This window comes from Mustela nivalis (assembly GCF_964662115.1).
Source record: "Mustela nivalis genome assembly, chromosome: 3".
Taxonomy (NCBI): domain Eukaryota; kingdom Metazoa; phylum Chordata; class Mammalia; order Carnivora; family Mustelidae; genus Mustela; species Mustela nivalis.
Window position 1 is genome coordinate 74925905 of NC_139022.1, and position 21244 is coordinate 74947148.

General features: G+C 33.8%; 1 protein-coding gene across 12 annotated transcripts in view; it reads left to right on the forward strand.

The window, feature by feature from the left end:
* The window catches only part of SSBP2 (single stranded DNA binding protein 2), a 293865-nt gene that overhangs the window by 265344 nt on the left and 7277 nt on the right, over window positions 1-21244 (forward strand). For 10 of the 12 annotated variants that reach the window (XM_082724712.1, XM_082724720.1, XM_082724719.1 and 7 more), the window contains 6 exons: window positions 2520-2555; window positions 4382-4436; window positions 7922-7992; window positions 10840-10918; window positions 13341-13369; window positions 20192-20290. In XM_082724712.1, coding sequence (XP_082580838.1) covers window positions 2520-2555; window positions 4382-4436; window positions 7922-7992; window positions 10840-10918; window positions 13341-13369; window positions 20192-20290 — 369 coding nt within the window. The remainder of the gene's footprint in view (window positions 1-2519; window positions 2556-4381; window positions 4437-7921; window positions 7993-10839; window positions 10919-13340; window positions 13370-20191; window positions 20291-21244) is intronic. The other 2 variants (XM_082724716.1, XM_082724714.1) reach the window with 1 other exon arrangement.

The following is a 21244-nucleotide window of genomic DNA, read 5'->3' on the forward strand; positions in this document are numbered from 1 at the left end:
ATGCGGGACTTGATCCCAGGACCCTGAGATCATGACCCGAGCCGAAGGCAGTGGCTTAACCCACTGAGCCACCCAGGCGCCCTCCTCCCCTGAGTTTATTGGGTTTACTGGCACACCACTAGAATGCTCAGGGCTTCCATGAAGGCCAAGCCAAAATGCTTCCAGATAATAGTGAAGAGTAGGTTGACACTGGAGAACATGATTATATTTTGGACCTTGTCCTTTGTTTTGTGTCTCTTCCCAGGAAATCCCTACTGTGAAACAGAAAAATGTGGCTAGGGGGTAATCAAAGAGATGTAAATAAAAGTAGGCTTGGAGCACTTGGGTGGCTCAGTCGGTTAAGGGGCTGCCTTCAGCTCAGTCATGAACCCAGGGTCCTGGAATCAAACTCCATGTCCTCTGACTCCCTGGGCAGAGGAGAGTCTGCTGCTCCCTCCGCCCCCCATCATCTGTCCTCATGATCATTCTCGCACTCTCTTTCTCTCAAATAAATAAATAAAATATTTAAAAACAAAACAAAACAAAACAAAACAAAAAAACAATGTTCTACATTAGGATAATGAACTAAAAATACTGGAGAAACAAAAAGCTGACAATGATGTGCGGGAGGGGCAAAGTCAATTTAGTAGGGAAATAATGGACTTAAACATGGAGGAATTGTAAGGGAAGAAGATTCTGGTTAGAATATAAAATAATATTTGTGAGTGACATGAGGAATAAGAAAGTGTCAGGCAAGGGAGTTGTTTAGATCTCTGTAAGTAGTTCTAGGATGTGGTCATACTCACAAATGGAGGAGAGGGAAGTATATTGTAAAGTGAAGGAAGGCAGTGAGGTGTATATTCCAAAGATCTATTTGAACTCAGGACTTGAACTCACGCAGGGCTTAAACTCATGGCCCTGAGATCAAGACTTGAGCTGAGATCAAGAGTCAGACACTTAACCAACTGAACCAGATACTGAACCAACACCCCTAAATTCCGAAGATTTAAAGCATGGTTAGTTAGATCATATTTTGAAAGTTGGTGACGAATGATGGTAGGCACTAGAGAGAGGTAGAAGAATTTAGCCAGTTGCTAAGGTTATAAGGAGATGAAAATTGGAGCCAACAGATAAGATGGTGATTTGGAGGGAGCAAATGTACATGTTTAAGATAAGAAACAGAAGACGGATGGTAAATCATGAACCAAAAGGGCCCTGGGAGAGCAAAGTTGTATTCAGCTACTAAGTTTAGTTAAGTGTGTACTGGCCATCAAGATCTCAGTACTCCTACTGGATGTAATCCTCATCATTAGCAATGCTGGGCAGGCTGGTCGTGACCATCTGCAGGGCTGAATTACCCAAAGGCAGAGCAAGCAGGGACCTCAGAGGCATGCAGTCCATGCTTAAGGCAAATCATGGACACCAAACAAGGAGAGAATTTTCAAATAATTTAATATTAAATATTTTCCCCTTGAATGAATTACCCACTAAAGAAAAATCATAACTTTGTCTTATTTCCTTCTTCTTACTTTCAAGTTTCATATTATCTTTGTGTTTAATTATATGGAAGGTTTTGTGATAGAGGAAGGGTTTAGGGTAAAGACAGTATCATCTTTTCACTATTCTAATGGTCCAGTTCTGGCTGTCTGCCTCAAAGAAGGTCGTAGTTTGTTGGCTTTTTCCAGAATAAGGCAAAAATATCTGCTCTGGATGTGCAGAATCTTCATGCAAGTGAGCTAGTGAGCTTCTGTGAAAAAAAAAAAAAAAAAGAAAATATTTGGACTTAGCTCTTTTTATTAATAATCTATACTCAAGGACCTAGTTTTAAGTACCTGTTTTCTAGTTTTCATTTCTTAAATTATGTTAGCAATGTTGTATTAATATTCTATAATCTCTAAAAAAGAGTTTGGTTAAGAGATTGATTTGAGGAGAAAGAATTTGTTGCCCATAACTGATCCCCCCAAATTAGTAGTTTTTGGAGACTTACATTAATGAAATCTTACACATTTATTACAGTATTTTCTAGTAGCTAATTAGAAAAGAAAGGGGGAAAATGTGAAGCCTGCAAACCAAGTATTGACCCATACCACATGAATGTAGTAGCCTAAAACCTGTCTTAAAAAATAATAATAATGCATCCCAGAACGCACATGAATTGGGAGTTCTATCTGTAAAAGCTATTAATTTGAAAACTCTGATTTCTGGTTTTTAGCTGCACACATATATATTTTTCTAATTACAGAATAAGTGTCATTAGAATCAAGCAGTGAGTACAACTGCTCTGAAATGAATATAAGTTGAGGCTATAATTCTGTCTAAATTCCTCTTGACCTATATCCCCTCTTTTTTATAAATTCAAGATAATGTTGCTTTTATTCGTTTTTCCGGCACTCAGATAGATACACGTGCCTTTATTCTTTGCCATCCTTTGTGATACATTTTAAAAACTTGATAAAAGTCAGAAAATAGATTCATTTTAGGTAAGTCTCCATACTGTCACATGAATCAAAATATATTTCTTTGTCCTATTCATGTTCCAGATACCATACTCTTCAGCATCTCCTGGGAATTACGTAGTAAGTACATTTGGGATTGTTTGCTCATAAGATTTGATGTTATGTTTTATTTGGGCAATGAAATAGTTGTCCAGATGTTAAGAAGAGCCCCTGTGTATTGGCCAAGAACGGAACATCTGATATGTATTGAGTTTTTCATCTGCCAACCTCACTACATATGTTGATGTTCATTAGTGAAACAGTTATCAATCTGGCCAAAATTGCCCTGAGTACTGTGTTTTACTTTAGCATATGTTTCTGTAAACCAATACAATACAGTCTGTCCAATCATGAAGAAAGCCATCCCCAGTTACACAATGATAAGCTTGAATTTGCAGTTCTCCAGGAGGATAATCTACACCCCCTCCTTCACCCCACTCACCACACACAAAGTTGAGGAAGACATTAAACTTCCCTCCCCCAACACAAAGGGAATCAGAATAATGCGTAGTAATTTAGGGGGAGGGGCTTTTGAGGGCTTTTTTATGCTTAGAAATTGAAAACACTTGTTTTTCTTCTTTTTATTATTTAGTACATGTTAGAATTTTCCACTAATTCATACACAACTAAAGGCAAATTAGCAGGTTTTACCTGAGTTCTTGAACTTACAAATGACCTTTTAACCATTATCACATTATAATCCTTGCTACATCTCAAGACCACCCTGGAAGATACATTGTAATAATATTTAGGAGTACATGCCTATCAGAAGAGAAAAGATAAAATGGTAAGAAAGGAAAACCTTTCCCTAAGAAACTTTGGAGGAGCTAGCTACCTGGGGTAGGAAAAAAGGAGAGCTTAAGAAGATTAATGAGCATTTTACTCCCCTTAGAATTAATGTTGTATGAATGTAGTAAAAAGCACACACTGTTTTGGACCTATGAACTTAGTGCTCAGTGTCCTCTTAAGCTGTACAAACTAAGAAGGTCTAACTTTTTTCACATTCTCTATGAAGCAAAAATGAAAGTAAGAACATGTGGGTAAAACCTATTTTTTTCTTAAATTGCTTGAGAATAAGCCTAATATATAATTCTATGAAATTATAGACTTTTATCTGAAGGAAACTTAAGTTGCTTATTAAATAGCAAATACATATATCATTTGAAATAATTAGTGGGCTATGTCTACACATTCAGAATGAAGTACAAATTTATCCACTTAGTAATTTACCCAGATTAATTATGGTACATCTGAAAAATTCTAAAACCCTTTGCCTGAATTATCCATTTTGGTTGTCTGAAATAACTGAATCAACCTTAGAATCACCTAATTTCCATTTCAGATTGATTAGTAACCCACAGCATTAGTCAACATTGCCTCTCATTTCTAATTGACATGATAGCAGAAGGTTCAATACTTTAGAAGTGTTATAATTGATACCAATAGAGAAAGAAATAGCATCAGTGTGTTTTCATAAACATATGAGAATCTTTGAGTTTTAAGCTTCCTATAAAAAACCCTGATATGAAACATAAGAAAATCACAATAAACTAAATCACAAATACCCATGAATGATGCTGTTGTATGAATTTGTAAAGGCCCCAATAAATGGCTTCTCCTTAACCTCATTATACCTGATGTGATTAAGTCATGAATAATAAATCAGTGTTACAGGCTCATTGTTTTTGGAAACTTGTCAAAACAGTCTCAACGTATTTAAGCTAAATTATATTTTGCATAATATTGAAATGATTGTGCATTCAAAGAAAATAAATTATGGAGAAAATATATTTCCTCTGTGATTTTCAAATTGAATTATTATAGATAAGTCTAACTTTTCTTCTGTTTTTCCTTATATTGTTTAATGAAATGCCTTATTTTTACTGAAATTTTGTATAATTATTTAGGGTCCTCCAGGAGGTGGAGGGCCACCAGGAACACCCATCATGCCTAGTCCAGCAGGTATTGTAACTAGCCACATGGGCATTTGATTAATAGAGTAAATAACAAAATATAAAAACTGTTATGATGGAAGGTTAGTAGTATTCATTATCTCATTGATGGTAACAGAAGTAGACTAGAGGTAGCAAGTAGAAGAAACAGGGTTCTCAAATAACCATTGTCCAATTACTTTAAGCATGTAGAAAACCCCTGTTGTGGTAACAGATAAAATCAGGATTAAAATGGTGTTAGTCTCTATGAATTGCCCAATAATTTATCCGACAAAAAGATTCCTTGAGACTGTGAAAAAAAAATCCAAATCTCACAACTTAGAAAAATTCTGCATGAGTTACACATGAAATACATGGGTCCATTAGATTTAATAAGATCCACCATTATCTTACTGAGGTGGATGTAGATGTGCTTACACATCCATATGGATTTATTAGCTAATAGATTCACTATGTAATACAGGAAGTGTTTTTTTTTTCTTTTAATCTTCATAAACTAAAATACCTCAATATTTTATCAATTTGCATGATGATTTTAAATAGTTTTATCCTTTTTTTCCGAGACTTTAATATAGGTTATTAAATGCATTGTTTCTTGAGGACTCTAATGGTGGGAGTTGACATTGGTGCAGCCCTCCCTGGAACAGCTCTGGCAAAATGTATCAAGAACCATGACAAAGTTCATACCACTTGCCTCCATAATCCTTCGTTGAGAAATAATTAGTGATACATCCCAAGATTTATGGGGAGGGGTTCTCACTTGTCGTAATTAATAGTGAAATAATAGATACAACCTTCAAACCTAATCCAGTTTTAGTGATGTTAATAAATTAATTTTTTATGGAATATGGTATAGCCATTAAGATTATAACCAAAGAATTTAATGGACAATAAATGTTCATGATTCAATGTAATATGATCCCAATTTTATTTTAAAACATATATATAACACAGAAATGTAGAAAGTAGAAAACAAAGAAATAGGGCTTTATCAGTGTTAACTTTAGGTAATGAAATAGATGGGAAATTTTTGTAATTAGGAAAAAATTTTAATTATGTTGTACTGTTCAATTCATAAGTTCTTAGCTGGTTTGTTGAAATCTAAGACATATGGAAGGTTGGAATTAAATATCATTAATCATACCAATAAATAGTAATTTTTAAGTTTTAAATCTTTTTCATTTTGAAAAGCATCAATTTGATAATTAACGCAAAATTTTGCTTTGCTTCACTAACTCTTTGGAATAGATCATAAATATTTCATGGATTTTTGTCCTCAGAGCATCATCATTGAACTGAAACAGAATTCATTCAAGATACAATTATGTGAATTGAACATCTTGCCCACATTTGCATTCTTGTATGGTGAAGTTAAATGCTTAATTTATGAAGGTAGCATGTGATTAATAAACACTTCACTACAATCTAAGAGAAAAATTTCGGAGAAACTGCTAAATTTTGCAGGTGATAAGCAATCTGATTACATTCCATCCTTTCAAGCCAGAAATTGCCAGCAGTATGTCTTCCTAGCCTTGTGCGTACTCCTGTGGATTCATTCTTTTCAGTCATTCCTCCAATACGAAGCCAGTACCCTCCCTGCAAAAAAATAGATGCCAGAAGATACACTTTATTATAAAAGTTCCTCTGTATATAAAAAGAATTAGATATATTCTAGAAAATGCAACCTTATTTCTGTGTTTTTTAGATGAAATTATGTTTTTGATAGATATGAAGAATAATAAATTTTTTTCTTTCTACCTATTTAAAATACAAAGTAAAAAAACACATTTTCTTGCCAAATTAATTACTAAAATTAGTCTAAAAAATTAGTAAGGCTAATAAAGATGAGATTTCCTATGTTTAAGAAGCAATACAAGATTTTCTGAAAAACACATTTTTATGGGATAAAGTGTATTCCATTAGTTAAATCTCAGCAGATAGTTACTGTCTGAGGCACACAATATAAAATGTGATCTTTCCTTCTGTCAATGAACTTATTAGAATCTTGTTGGAAGCAGGAGGGAAGAATAAGACAAAATATTAACAGAATGCAAAGCAGAATTCAATGATGGGGGAGCATTCATTAATCTGGAAGTATCAGAAAACAAAATTTCATGTAAGTGGTAACATTTGAGGTGGGCGTAGAGTAGTGAGTGGAATTTTAGTAGAAGGAGACTGAGCAGAAGATCAGTGGAGGAAATAAGAACAGAAATATGGAGATTTAAGAGGTTGATCATATGCAGGAAAGAACCAGCAGCCTGAGTTGAGTATGCTGTACATAAGGCTATAAAAATAGTCAAGGCCACAAAAGTCAATTGGGACCTTACTTAGTATAAACAGACAGAGATCTGAGGTGAGCATTTCAGCTTTTTCAGCAGTATGACATATTAATCTAGATGTGAAAAATAATATTTAGATTTGTGGATCACTGTTTACAAACAACTGATAAATGACATCTAACCTACTCTCTCTGTGGTATCCATTAAAATAATAAACTTTTAATGTCTACGAAGCAATTACAAAATAAAAGGAAAATTAGTTGCTCATTTCTTACTCCGTGTTTATTGCCATGAGAAAGTAAATTAATTTTATCTTCTGCCTTGAATCAGTACAAAAATTGTGAAACACATTGTTTTTTTTCAGAATAGAAAGGCCCAATGCATTATATTTAAGAAAAATGTATAATTGTGGGGAAAAGGAAAACTTTTCCTAAATGTAAAATATATGGCCTTTCACTCCAGGTAATATGTTATAAAAACACATGTACTCATGTATACTAATTAGAATTAGCTAATAGACATGAAATGTAAATTTTAAAAAATACTATAAAATGTTATATATTTTTCTATGGATATATACTATAGTTGCTTTTACTATAATGAATCAAGAATAAAATGCATGAAAAAAATTTCATCGAAAGTTGTATAGGAAGAAGCTGGCTTTTACTTCAAGCAAGAGAAATTTTCATTCCAATTTTATAGTCTTGTCCTACTTTCTTTCTTTTAGAATTAAGCAAGGATATCCCACCAGCTATTAATAATTATTAGATAAATAAAAAAATGTTTTATAAATTGGTATATAGGAAGCTTAAGGAAATAGTGAACATTGAAAAGCTACTGAATCTGAATTTTAAGATGTTTTTGTTATATTCATACATACAAATTACATAGTGAAATCTCAAAGTACCCAGTTTTTTTAAAAGAAAAAATTTACTGTAATTTTTTAGATTTTTAAAGTAATGTTCCTTTCGACCTGAGTTATTCAAGTGATTACTCCTAATATATTAGGTAACTATTCCCATTTACAACCACAGAATGATAATTTCTGAGTTGGAAAATGACATACAAGTATTGTTTCTGAACATTAGTAATGACTCTTTCAAGTGCTACATCTATTAATATGTGTATGTGCACAGATCATCTTTGATTATTACTTTGTGTTGACTTGGGTATAAATTATAAAGAAAGAAATTAATTACATAATGTTTTGTTTCAGATTCAACCAACTCTGGAGACAACATGTATACTTTAATGAATGCAGTACCTCCTGGACCTAACAGGCCTAATGTAAATACGAACTTTTAATATATTTTGGAATCTAGTTGAAGGCTCAAACTCTTAAGTGCATTCTATTTCCTAGATACTATTTAAGCTTTCTATTGTATTATCCAGGAACTTATTAGATACCCCCCCCCCAAATCAAACCCTTTCTAGGTTCTGGGTTGAAAAAAATGTAATACATAAAATATATAACAAAAGGTTTCATATCAATATGACCTAAATGTAAAACTGCACCTGATCAATTATAAAATGTCAGGGCATAGTTTTATCTCAAATCTTACATACTAATAATAATATTTGAAAATGACAGGTAATACATAATCATTTATATTGACCATATTTTTAGTACAACTAATTTTTTCATTGTGGTTGTTTATTTCTTTTATCCTGATTAACTTGAAATAAATTAGGAGATTTGATATGCTTGTTTTTTTAGATTTTTGAAATCTGGACTTTTAAATATGAAGATGAAGCAGGTCTACATAAAGAATTTGGGTGTTCCTAATAAAGCATATGGTTGCGATTTTTCCATAAAAGCTTTAAAGAAGAATATCTATAAGACCTACATATTAACAAACAATATTTATAACAGGGTATAATTAATAGATATATACATGTATATATGAATATAAGGTCACTAAAATGAAATAAAAATTAGAAGATATAAAAGGAATCTTACATAAGTATACCAAAACACAGGAATGAAATAATTATTATAACTGAGCTTCCTAGCAGTGAAGACAACACATCCATCCATTATTATGATACTTGAAATATGGCCAGTCCCAGTTGAAGTGTGTTGTGAATATAAAATACATGCTAGACTTTGAGGCATTAGTATGAAAATATAATGTAAAATATTTCATTAAAGTTTTTATGTTGACTACATGATGAAATGATCATTTTGATAAGATAAAAAAATATATATATTAAAGTTAACTTAACCTGTTTCTTTTTACTCTTCAAACATGGCTGCTAGTAAATCTAAATTTACTTATGTAAGTTTGCCTTTGAAGCTTGCATATTATTTTTGTGAAGCAGTACTGCCTTCAGTTATCACTCTGCTCTTTATATAATCAAATAAATTGGTTTTCAGGAAAAAGGAAACAATTTCCTGCGAGTATAGTCTAAAAGGTGTTTCCACACTAATCTTAATGAGCATTGAATATGATAACAAACAATGTTCATTGTAGAAATCCAGCAGAAATACGGAAAAGTTCTTCATAGTGCAAATTTCATATCTTAGAACTTGATATTTGAAATGGAGGGAGTGAGAGAAGAAACCCAGAGTACTGAAGACATTTCCCTGGGCAGCTAAGCTGATATCATCCAAGTATGTTTCATTCTGGTCCTCTAACTCAATACAAAGATAAGAGATCCAAGAAAAGTAGAAGCTGAATGTGTCCCTTTTTCAAATGTCATTCTTCTCTGTCAGAGGTAGTAAAAGCAAATGCCTGCTGAGGGCTAGGTCTGTAGTTTTATGTGCTTCAAGCGTACATACCAATAGTCTACGTGTCTTTGAAAACACTGTAGGGGCCAGATAAAAGGACTGAACCAAGTAAGTTCAGAGGGTCTTGGCCTTGCCAGCACAGGTTTCTCAGCCCAGATCTAAACAATGCTTTTAACAAAAGCTGAATAAAAGAGTAAGTTCAAAGTTAATTTCTTTAAGCTATCATTTGAGGTATATATATATATTCATTCTAAGTTGTTTACTGAAAATCAATATGTGTGCTTGAAGGCAACAAAATTGTAGTCATTATCCTGAGAAAATGAACAAGCATGTGGTTTGTATGATCCTGGTGATGGAAAGCCTTCTTCCTTCCAAACCAACAGGGATACATAGATAGAGATTAGAGATTATATACAGTTACATGTTGTCTGCTGAGGGCACCTATTTTTCTCCCAAAGGGCGGTATGACTAACAAAACACCACTGCCCCATCTGCACACATAACTGTACACAGACACACACACACCACATTCAGTATTCTGTACCATACAACACGGAAGAGATGCTTTTGGCATGGGAAATTTTAAGAGCGAGTGTTTTTCAATAGGTTATTTTAACTGTAAACGCAAGATAATTATAGGTAACTTGTCTTCACACAGGGTTTAGATTTCCTTAGGAGTATTCCGGGGAGATAAGGAAATGACTGAGTGGGTGGGCCATGGGCTCTTCACCTGCTCTACCACAGTAGGTCAGCTCTCACCTGTTTCGTACTGGGCTTCCAGCTGAAAATAAAATAATCCCACTACTTTTAAAAATGTCAAGTACAACTTCTGTAGAATGTCCAGTTGTCATTGAACTGACATAGTTGAGACTGCCAAGAATTAACTGTATTGAGCTGCCCCCTCAGTACGCTGAGCTAAATGTATTTAACCTGCAAGATGAAATTATTTACTATGTCCATTTGAACAAGGATAGTTTGTCTGCTAAGAAAAATGTTAATGTTGGCATAAGAATGTTGAGTTATTCTTATTAACAAACCAATACTTTTAGCAGCTTCTTAAGAATCATCTCTAGTTTATAATAGCAAAATCTATCAACGGCATAGAAAAGACCACTTATCTTCTCATTTGCACTGGAATGTATGTACTTTCTAGTTGAGGATACCTAAAGAAAAATTGGGATATGAATGAGGATTAGCCTGAATTTCCAGAACCTGGAGAAGATGGTATGAGGGAAGTGGGGTGGTCCAGTTGAGAATCTCTAAGGCTGGAAAAAACCTCAAGTACTTGAAAATGAAAAGGAGTTGTGGAAGTAACTTCTCATGTTAAAGATTAGATATTGTAACATGGAGATAAACAGTTGTTTTCAATGTGATCATAGTAATTTTCTTCATTTTTTAAATAGTTTCCAATGGGCCCCGGGTCAGATGGTCCCATGGGTGGATTAGGAGGAATGGAGTCACATCACATGAATGGCTCTTTAGGTAAGGATATTAAGTTTGATGTTTAGAAATCAAAACAAAAACCTTAATTCTACATAGTGGATATTATAGTTTGCACAGTGCTTTCGTATACAACAATCTATTTTTAAATGTTGCAACTTTCACTTCAGACTGATATTTGGCAGTATATAGTTTATGATGACTGGAGACCATTTGAAAATCAAGAGAGTAGAATTGCTCTCACCTAGCTCTTATTCATAAGTGTTTACTATAACGTATCAAGGTCTGGGTGTTTTATGATAAAAGGAGATACTGCTGCTCTGGGCAGTATATCTGGGCAGATAAAAGGAGATACTGCTGCCTCCCTCACCTGGAGGACTACAGTATCTTCCCAACTGGTTTGTCTCTGAAGGTATAGAGACGGTCTCAGAGGAACTTAGGTTCTCTGCAGGAATTTCTTAACTTTTTCTTTATATTTTTAATTCTCATCTCTTTTAAAAATAAAATTGGTAATCATATTCTGAATAATCTGAAGGATTCTCTTAAGAGAGAACGGTGGAACATACCCTGCATTTGTCATAAAGCTGATTTCTAGTACTGTGACTAATGGTTGGACACGGACTTCATAATGGTGCCTTCTCACCGAATGAAGCCAAATAGCTTCAAGGTGAAATGCAAAACCAAAACCAAAAAACAATTGCATTTATGTTTATATATGTTTAAGTAACATTATCATAAGCTAAAAGTTGAATGGGGATAGAAGCTTATGATAATTTTCTTTCTTTTGGAAAAGGACCACCTTTTACTTAGGTTGGAGTAACTATGCCCGCAAGTAACTTAGGTTATGCACAGATTTCACAACTCTAACCAAATGCCATCCTCTAATACTCTGAAAAGGACTGTAACTTCAATAATCAAGAAATTATTTATAACATGTTGATAGATTTTTGAGCTTTTAAGGTCCATACTTATTTTACATACATAATATATTTTGCCTAGATTTCAAAGTCTTAATTTGCACTCTCCAATTATGATAGCCACTAACCATGTATGACTATTTAATTTTAAGTTAAAATTAAGTAAAATATGAAGTTTACTTCCTCACTTGCTCTACCACATATCAAATGTAAATAGCCACACAAAGCTCCTGGCTACCTAATGGACAGCATAGAGACATCTCCATCATTAAACAAAGCTCTACTGGGCAGCACTTATTCTAGAACTTTATTTTTTCCTTTATTGCAATATAATTCACTTTCCAATCTTTTCATTTGAAAATTATTCACAAAAGGTGACATTTGATCCAGTTAGAAGATTTTCAGTTATATTATTCCCTATAATAGAATTTGCAGAAGAATTTCACATAGGCTTAGCATGTGGCTTATTACTTTTATAATAAACATTGTTGTACATATTTTTGTATACATAATTACATATATATTCAATATTTAATAATTTATCTCTGTTTGTAAGCACTATTTTGTGACTGTAACTGTTTTCCTATTAAAATAATATTTTTATGCCAAGAAAATTGTTAAAATAGTTAAAAATAAATCTAATATTGTGGCAAAGGTCTGATCATTGTTCCTTGTTATCTAATGTCTGATTCCATTTCCTAAGCAAGAAATCACTTCTGCCAAGAATCAACATAAAATTTTTTTAAATTTTGGGCCACCTGGGTGGCTCAGTGGGTTAAGCCTCTGCCTTCGCTTTGGGTCATGATCTCAGGGTCCTGGGATGGAGCCCCGCATTGAGCTCTCTGCTCAGTAGGGAGCCTGCTCCCCGCCCCCCCACTGCCTGCCTCTCTGCCTACTTGTGATCTCTCTCTGTCAAGTAAATAAATAAAATCCTTAAAAAATAAATTAAAAAATTTTTAATTTTATGAAAATCTTATGAATCAACATAAAATTATAGTGCGTTTTGAAGACATTCTTACTTTTGATAGATTGCCATGAATATTGATTGCTGTCAAATTTTTAATTTGACATATAATATGGCTCAGAATATTATTAGACATTCTTATAGATGCCCATTTTATATTTTATCAGCTTTAGAAGTATCATTTCAGAAAATATATTTCTTTCACATGTTCTCTATAGACATACACATATGTACATACATTTTAAAAATTTGAATTGAATAGGATTTAGAAATGATCTAATATTTTCATTTTCAGGAATTTAGGATAACAATAGTTTTCTTCATTCTGCCATTACAAAAATAAAAAAAGATGACGGGGAGCTAGAGGTACAACTCATCCTTATATTTGCCATCAGATGATACTTATCAGGCAATATAAGAGAATAGGAATTTTTTAAGATTAAAATTTTTTAAGATTAGAAAATTCAGGAGATATATACTAGAAAATACAAAGAGTGTATTCTTTTTATTTATGTTAAAGGAATGCTTCATTTATATACAAAATTATTACCTAATAAAGATTTTTTTTCATATTTTATTTCAGGCTCAGGAGATATGGACAGTATTTCCAAGGTGAGTATTATATATCATCTGTGTTGTTTTTTTAATTTGCATTTTATTCTACATGGGACTCTTACTAAAATTATTAGAATAGCCTTATGAATTTTGTTCTTGAACAAGCATTTGAAAGTACAGGTCCACATATAATTAAGTAGAAGTTAAAAATATTAATGCATATAATAGGAAGGAGTAAAATGAGTTTTTTAACATGGTAAGATTCATTTATAGGACATACTATATACATGATCAGTTGACACCCAAGTAATAGTTTAATTACCTTTATTATGTCATTTATTTATAAAACAAATTGACATAATATAGATAATCTTTTGAAAATGTTAAGAAATCTAGATCAAAATGAGAAGAGGTAAATTTGAAGAATGTGTTGTTATACAAGGGCATTGCATTTATACATCTCATTTGTCTTCCAAGCCTTTATTAGGTAATGCTGATCTTCTCAATCATTATTCTAGTTCCCCAAAATAGAATAGGAAAGTAATTAGAAGAAAAGTATAATAATACAAGTAGGAAAGAGAGCCTTCCAATAGCATGTATCTGCCTTTTTCCTTCTTCCAACAGTTTGAGTGTTTAAATTAATACTCTGCTAAGATGCCTTATATTTTTTTCAGAATACCTAAATAATTTTTAGGTCATGATGAATTTAAAATAGTTCTCTGTGGGTCAAAAATACATTTAGAATGGCTGATAAAAACTATTAACAACCATTAAAATGACTCTTTTAGAAGTCTGCTTTATATCAATAAATACCAAAATTCATTAAAGGGTAACTTCACTTTTAATCCTACTTCTAATTTATATTCATGTATAATAATGTAAAATTTATGGTGCCAAGGAAAATACAGTAAGATTGATTGGGCTACAAAACCTTTTAAATTAAGACTTAAAGTGAAGGAGAGAGAGGGAGTTGAACTGGCATTCTGACATCATATATACCTTGTCTGGCTGCTTGGCCTCACAAGTGCTACATGCACTTTGGATATTTATGGTTCAACAAGCAGCAAGATCTTTTTCTCTTATTAAAATAGATACATATTTATAATAAGCACTAGCTTACTTCTGTGAGAAATAGGTAAAACCTGCAAAAGACCTGTTTTCGAAATAAGATTCATTGTATAATTCCATTAGAGCCATCTTTCTGGGAAGCCCCCTTACAAGTCAGATGACCATGATTGTACATGCTATCTTAGGTATCTGAGAATTGACACTCACTGAATTGTGCTTTGTGGTCACCAATAAAATTTCTAATTTTGTGTTTGAGGAGCATTTCTAGTATCTTACACGAAGGTGGGATCCTCCAGATTGCTTACCGTCATCTTTCTAAAATTTCTATTCACTACCCACAACTTTCTACATTAGACAAATGTAAACAAAATACTATATAGGAAAGTACTTTGGGGTTTTTTTTAAGTTTTTTATTTAAATTCAAGTTAGTTAACATATAGTGTAATATTAGTTTCAGGAATAGAATTTAGTGATTCATTCCTTACATATATAACACCCAATGCTCATCACAAGTGCCCTCCTTAACACCCATTTAGCCCATCCTCTCCCACCTATGGGAAAGTTCTTTGTAATTTATTCAGAGAACACTTTAAAACTTTTAAATAGATTCATAATGACAAATTAAATACCATCTTCTTATCTGTCGTCATATCAGATCTATTGCTATTCCTTCTGTGCTCATTTTCCCATTCCTATTTCTGGAGACAAGTTTTTCCATTACACTGTGCCCACTGCTGATAACATTCTCTCGCCTGGTGATGTATTGCTTATTCATTAAGCATTAATTGACCACCCAATATGTACTTTTGTGTCCTGAGTATTATTCTGTGCACCATGGGGAGATATAGAAGACTTCTTTAAATACACACATAATTTCTGTCCTCAAGTGGTTAGGAAGGAGTTCATTCACTCAGTAAACATTATTGCACCAAGCCATTACTCCAGGCTCTGAAAAGCCAAGGATAAACATGGTATGATCTCGCCCTCAAAAAGCTCAATGTAACTGAGGAGACCAAAGACAATAAGGAAAAGCTTTTACAAAGCAAAGTCCAAATATATTTCAATTAACTTAAAAACTCTCCCCCCAAAAACATGTCATTTAACAATGTACTAGGAATGACTGGTTGTATCTGCCTTCGGATGAGGTCCTATGTAGCTCATTTCTGCGCTGCTCCCTGTCCAGGCTTGTTGGTCCTGGGCTCCAACCAGGCTGTCTGGGTGATGTACCACTGGTACGTCTCACATCTCCACTACACTGTGGTCATTTTTCCTCCGATCAGCAGCATTATGTGTACACCCCTTCTCTCCCTCCCTCATTCCTCTCACAGGCTAATTATTTCAGATTTTTACTCCATACTGTCCACATTATCACTACCTCCGTTTTCCCCACCTTCTTCCTTTTCCAACATAAGACCAGCTATCCTAAGAACATTTTATCCTAAGAACACTCCCCTCCCTTTTGTCCTGTGTCCTGGCTTCACTCCTTTTCATCCTGTTCTTTTTCTAGTCATTCTTACTTGTAAATCATAAGATAGTTGTGACAATTACTGCTCAACGGTTTTGTTCAAAATCCCTCTTAGGTCTCCAGCTTCACCTTCCTAGTTCTTCAGTTAAACCTGTATTTTATTGAGTGCCAGTATTACGTATTTTTTTAAGTGTCTTACTCCATTTTTTAAATCTTTAAAAATTTGTTTCTTTTTTTTTCTTACTCCATTTTTAATGTTTACTAGTACTACTCCTACTCTTTTTCTACCTTTTTATTGTAAATATACTCTATTTTATTCTTTTTCTATATAAGGTAATGAAGAGTACTGAATTGAGAATCAGAAAACCTGGTTCTACTACCTACAAACTGGGGCAACATGGTACTTCATTTCTCTTAGGCTTAGTTTCCTTAGCTTTAAACAAGAGCTTGTAGTTGTAGTTCATTCCCTGCCTTCTTCAGAAAATTGTTGAGAGTCAAGTATGAACATATGCTAGGAGCTCTGAAATACTATATAGATGCTAAGTATTTTCCTCTTCGTGATCAGACTGTGTTTTGTGGGCAAGGCTGGGCACTCACACTGTCACCTGCATTGTGATAACACTTGTTTCGATGGCAAAAGGAACACGGAACTCCAAATGAGGAGTTCTAAAATTATTTCTTGTTCAGTTGAGGATTATCTAGTAAAACCCCTCTGTATATTTCTCAAAAATGCAGAATTCATCTGTAATTTAGAAGCCCAAATGTGAAATCCTTTTCATTTCTTTTGCAGCTGAGAAGTCCCCCATTTAATCAATGGAACAAAAATATTTTCCCTTGGAGTTGTTTTAGAGTTGGGGGTGGAGAAGAACATATGGTTTATTTTCTTAGAAGGAGGTCATCTAAATAAGTTTTGCAGTTCACATGAACATATTTAACATTTATATTTTTGAATTTGGAAAAAAAACTGTATCAGAGAAGGCCAGATCTGATCGTACCACACTTAATAAATTATCAAAGAATTCTTTTCAGTCTGAAACTTTCTGACTCAAGAACTTTAGTTCCAGTTAAAGATCCCACCCACACCCATCAGAGGGCAGCTAATAGATAACTGTGCTCCCGTCATCTTCCCAGTGTGACCTGGGTTCTAGCTTACTATATCCCCTGAGAGAACCATGACTGAAATTTCGTTCTTTTGGGGGGCTGGCAGAGTCAAAATAACCCTCTGTAAATCTTGTTATTGGCAGTCTCTGAGAAATCAGTTCAAAATCCATCTCATGAGGGCTTCAGATAATGTCAGTATTATTTTATTCCAGTTATGGGCACAGTCAAAATTTCTGTAAATGAGCACTTGTTTAATAGCAGTTTGAAAAAGTTTGGAATAATTTCTGAGGGTGGGTGGAGGAAGGAACAAAAATTTAATTAATTAAAAGATGATATGTAAATTTTTTAAAAAGATAATATGGAAGAATGCTTGTAAGATAAAATCAGAGAACAGAGGTTCTAAGAGAATTGAACGTGTTACCAGAGGAAACCACGTAGTGTGTGTGTGTGTGTGTGTGTGTGTGTGTGCGCGCGCACAGGTACATGCGTATGCACAAATGGATACGCTTGTATGTAACATTCAGGTATGTTGTCATGTTAAGGGAAAAACATTCCAGCTAGAAGAAAGGGTAAATGAGAATGTAATAAAATCCCTTGAAGCTGGCATTGGTGGAATATAGCAATACTTTCATAAGCTAAATTCTTAAAGTATAGGTAGGAAATACAGTACACATTAACTGAAGTAAGAAATGCCTAATGCAGCTAAAAGTGATCTTTACTTGGATTCTTTTATACTTCCTACTCCCTAATTATGTGCTCAAGCTATCAGAGCACCTTTTTGACTGATCTAAGCCTTTTTGTGTAGACCTGATCTAAGCCCTTTGTTCTTGCCTTGATGATGAAATCTACTAGAAACTCTGCACACAAACACAGCTACAGCGAAATGTAACATAACACATGGTTCATTGCCACCCACACCCATAACCTGTTCTGGGCTGGCTGGTGTTTGGAACCACTATCTTAGCTGTTCCTTAGACACCAGTATTAAGTATGCCTTTGGCCTGTATCCTCATCAGGTCACTCCTTAATCATGGACGGCACAATTTCCGTAAGACTCCCCATTGAGAAACTTCTGCTTTCACATTTTGTAGAGATATCTTTAGGTTAAAAAAAAACAAAAACAAATTTGCCCTATCATTTGAAGATTTTCAGATATGCCCATGGAGCTGGATAAGAATAAATTTCAGAGACCTGATCCTAGCTGTTTTGTATGCTAAATGTGTCCTTTAATCTCCTTTTCATGTACTTATATATCTTTCTCCCACCCCAAAAAAGTCTATACTGCTGAGCCACCATGCCATGAACAGATTGCATGGAAAACAGAAATAATAAAAGCTGTTTTAGAAGTATTTAAATACTAATGCAGAGTTACTTTCAAATTTTGAATATTTTGAAATCCACATTTTTGAGTCAGAAATTAGATTTGAAGCTAGCTACACTTCCAAAATTGTAAATTAAGAGATGATTCATGGGACCGTGCAAGCAGAGACAGTGAGCACCCCAAATCAGTCAAAGATGCACTGCTCATCTTGGAGCACCTCAGTTGCCACAGGAAGTGTGTTTGTTATACAGAAATGAGAAAGCTTCCATATATACCCTCGTATATATGTTAGATTATTTTTTATTCTGAAATTACCAATTTCTTCATTATATATAAAATGACAAATCCTTCACCAAAGAGATTTTGGCTAAATATTACCACATTTTTATAAATTTGGTTTTCTTTTTTAACTAAATCAGCATTAGCATTCCTGTTTCCAAAGTACAGTTGATTATCTAATTAATAACTTTAATCATTAAGGAGCTATAAAATAATACTTAGTTAGATGTTACTTAATTTTTTTTAAGGAAACAAAGTTATTCGTGTTCATTTGAAAGTACAGTTGCTTTTCTGTATATTTGGAAAACTAACATTATGAGAGAAAATTTAATCCAAAAAAAGAATCCTCTTTATGCTATTAACTGTGGTTCCCCAGCCCTTGGGGTTCATTGGCAAATCGAGCTCCTATGGACTTCAGAGGATCCTTGTTCTCAGATCTTCCCTGTGGGGTGCACAGCAGGACAAGATATAAGCTGTATTTCCACCAGTTCATCTACCTGTCTCTGCTTTACAGTTTTACCATATTCTAAAACAGCACATATTCTTCTGGGAATAACTCATTCATGAAATTTTAATTTTTATGACATAACTTTGTTTTAGTTAAGTCAGAATCTTCAGAGCAATTTTCTTTTAAAAATCTAGAACTTATTCAAAAAGAATATGAAATAGAAATGGCTCAGAAAGAAACCTACAGTCTTTCTTCCACTTAAAATAACAAATAAAAATTTTTAACCTTGAGGTTTATTTTTACAAGTCAATAAATTAGACATGGAAAGAATCCCTCAGTCAGAATATTGTGTGAAATGCTTTGTTTGGCAATGCGATTCTGTATTTCCTGTGCTGGAGAGTAGCAGATGACCTCCCATAGCTAAAATCGCACCGTAATAACAAGACTAGCAAATTTAAGTAGAATATGAAGCAATCTGCGGCTAACTTGGGGTTTCATTAGGTTGCTAATATCAGCCATTTTATCTTAAAGTTTCCAAGTAAATCTGTTCTTAAACTAATGAAAGGAAAAGATTCTAAAGCAATTTGCTTTGAGCCTTCTCTTCCTCTACAAGTGCATATTAAACTTTCAAGTCCTAAGGTAGTTCTCTTGTTCCTCACGATAGTTGTTAACCATCTTCCTTTTTTCCTATGGTTCATATAAAAAAAAAAAAATAGTTGAAAGAGTATTACTATGCAAACCACATGTCGTATTAAGGGGAAATGTTTTGGAACAGTGACCTTTTGAAGTTTGATTAGTAAAACTACCAAGGCAGGTCATTGTCCCATCATGCCTGATCAGTGGGTAGGCTCTCTTCATCACGCCCCTGCTGGGAATGTTTTTTAAACTCTATGTAGTACTAGAACTCTGTAAGCTGAGGGTGGGAAATTGAATAAATATTGATTCTGAGACTAAGAAAACAGTTGTGCTTGGTTATTTTGGGTTTTTTGTTTGTTTTTTAATTTCCATTTGGGAAAGCATTAGTACTTGTCAAGGTGTAAAGAATGAACTAGAATACACAGTAGAAGTCTGAGATTAGAATTATAAGTCTGCTTTGTCCTTAGAGATGCTGCTGTAGATTCCATTTTTGAAACAGTATAATGCAAGAGGGAAATTAAAATCTTCAACAATGCCTTGTTTTCTAAATCTTGTTTACAGAATTCTCCCAATAATATGAGCCTGAGTAATCAACCTGGCACTCCAAGGGATGATGGCGAAATGGGGGGAAATTTCTTAAATCCTTTTCAGAGTGAGAGTGTAAGTATTCCTTTGACTACATTATTATATCCAAAATTTAGTTCTGAAGCTTTTCTATTGGAATATATTCATAAAGCCACTATTATGACTGTTTACCTAGAGCTTAATAGGTTGATCTTTTAAAATTTAGAAAACTAAGTAGAATTTCTTTGGAAAAAATTGTTTTAGTTAACTTTTTCTTTTTTGCTCCTGTCCTATGTACATAGTTACAAAAACAAAAAGTATAATACTAATTTTCTTATAGAGAACATCCCCTATAAAGAAACATACTGGAAACAGGTTGCATATTTGATAGTTTTTACAAGTTTTCACGTTACTAAAATGTCTTGACTGGTGGCAAAACCAGGTCTGTTCTCAGTACTATCCTTAAGACTCTGAATCTTCTCTATAAGTTGTCTTTACTTCACATACTAGACCTCACTGGGCCGAAGGCCAGTATTGGTAGTCTATTAACCTATTGTTTACTTTTAACCTGAGCCGGACACCAGAGTCATTTTTTGAGTATGATTATGGTGTTAAGCAAAGGCATCATCATTCCATAATCTCCACAGAAGTAGACAGGAGCAAAACGAGGCGCAGTAAAATTCATTCACTTATTGAACAAAATTACTGAGCACTTGCCGCAGGCCAAAGCGACAGGCGACGAACTGGAGAGATGAGAAAGACAATATGGTGTCTTTTTTCAAGGAGTTACTACATGCTACAGTGATTTTTTTAACCTGATATCTCACATTAGGAACATCTACGGAATTTTTAAAAATATAATTGCCCAGAACTCTCCCTAGACCTCGTGAATCAGAATTTCTAGGAGTAGGACCAGTCATGCCTGCAAATGAAAAAGCCTCGTTAGTGATGCTCACGCACGTGCTCTGCCGAGAACTACTGAGTCTGGATATAGCGTAAAGGATTTCAGAATCCAAACCAATTTCATCTTCATTGGATCAGTGCCCCCAC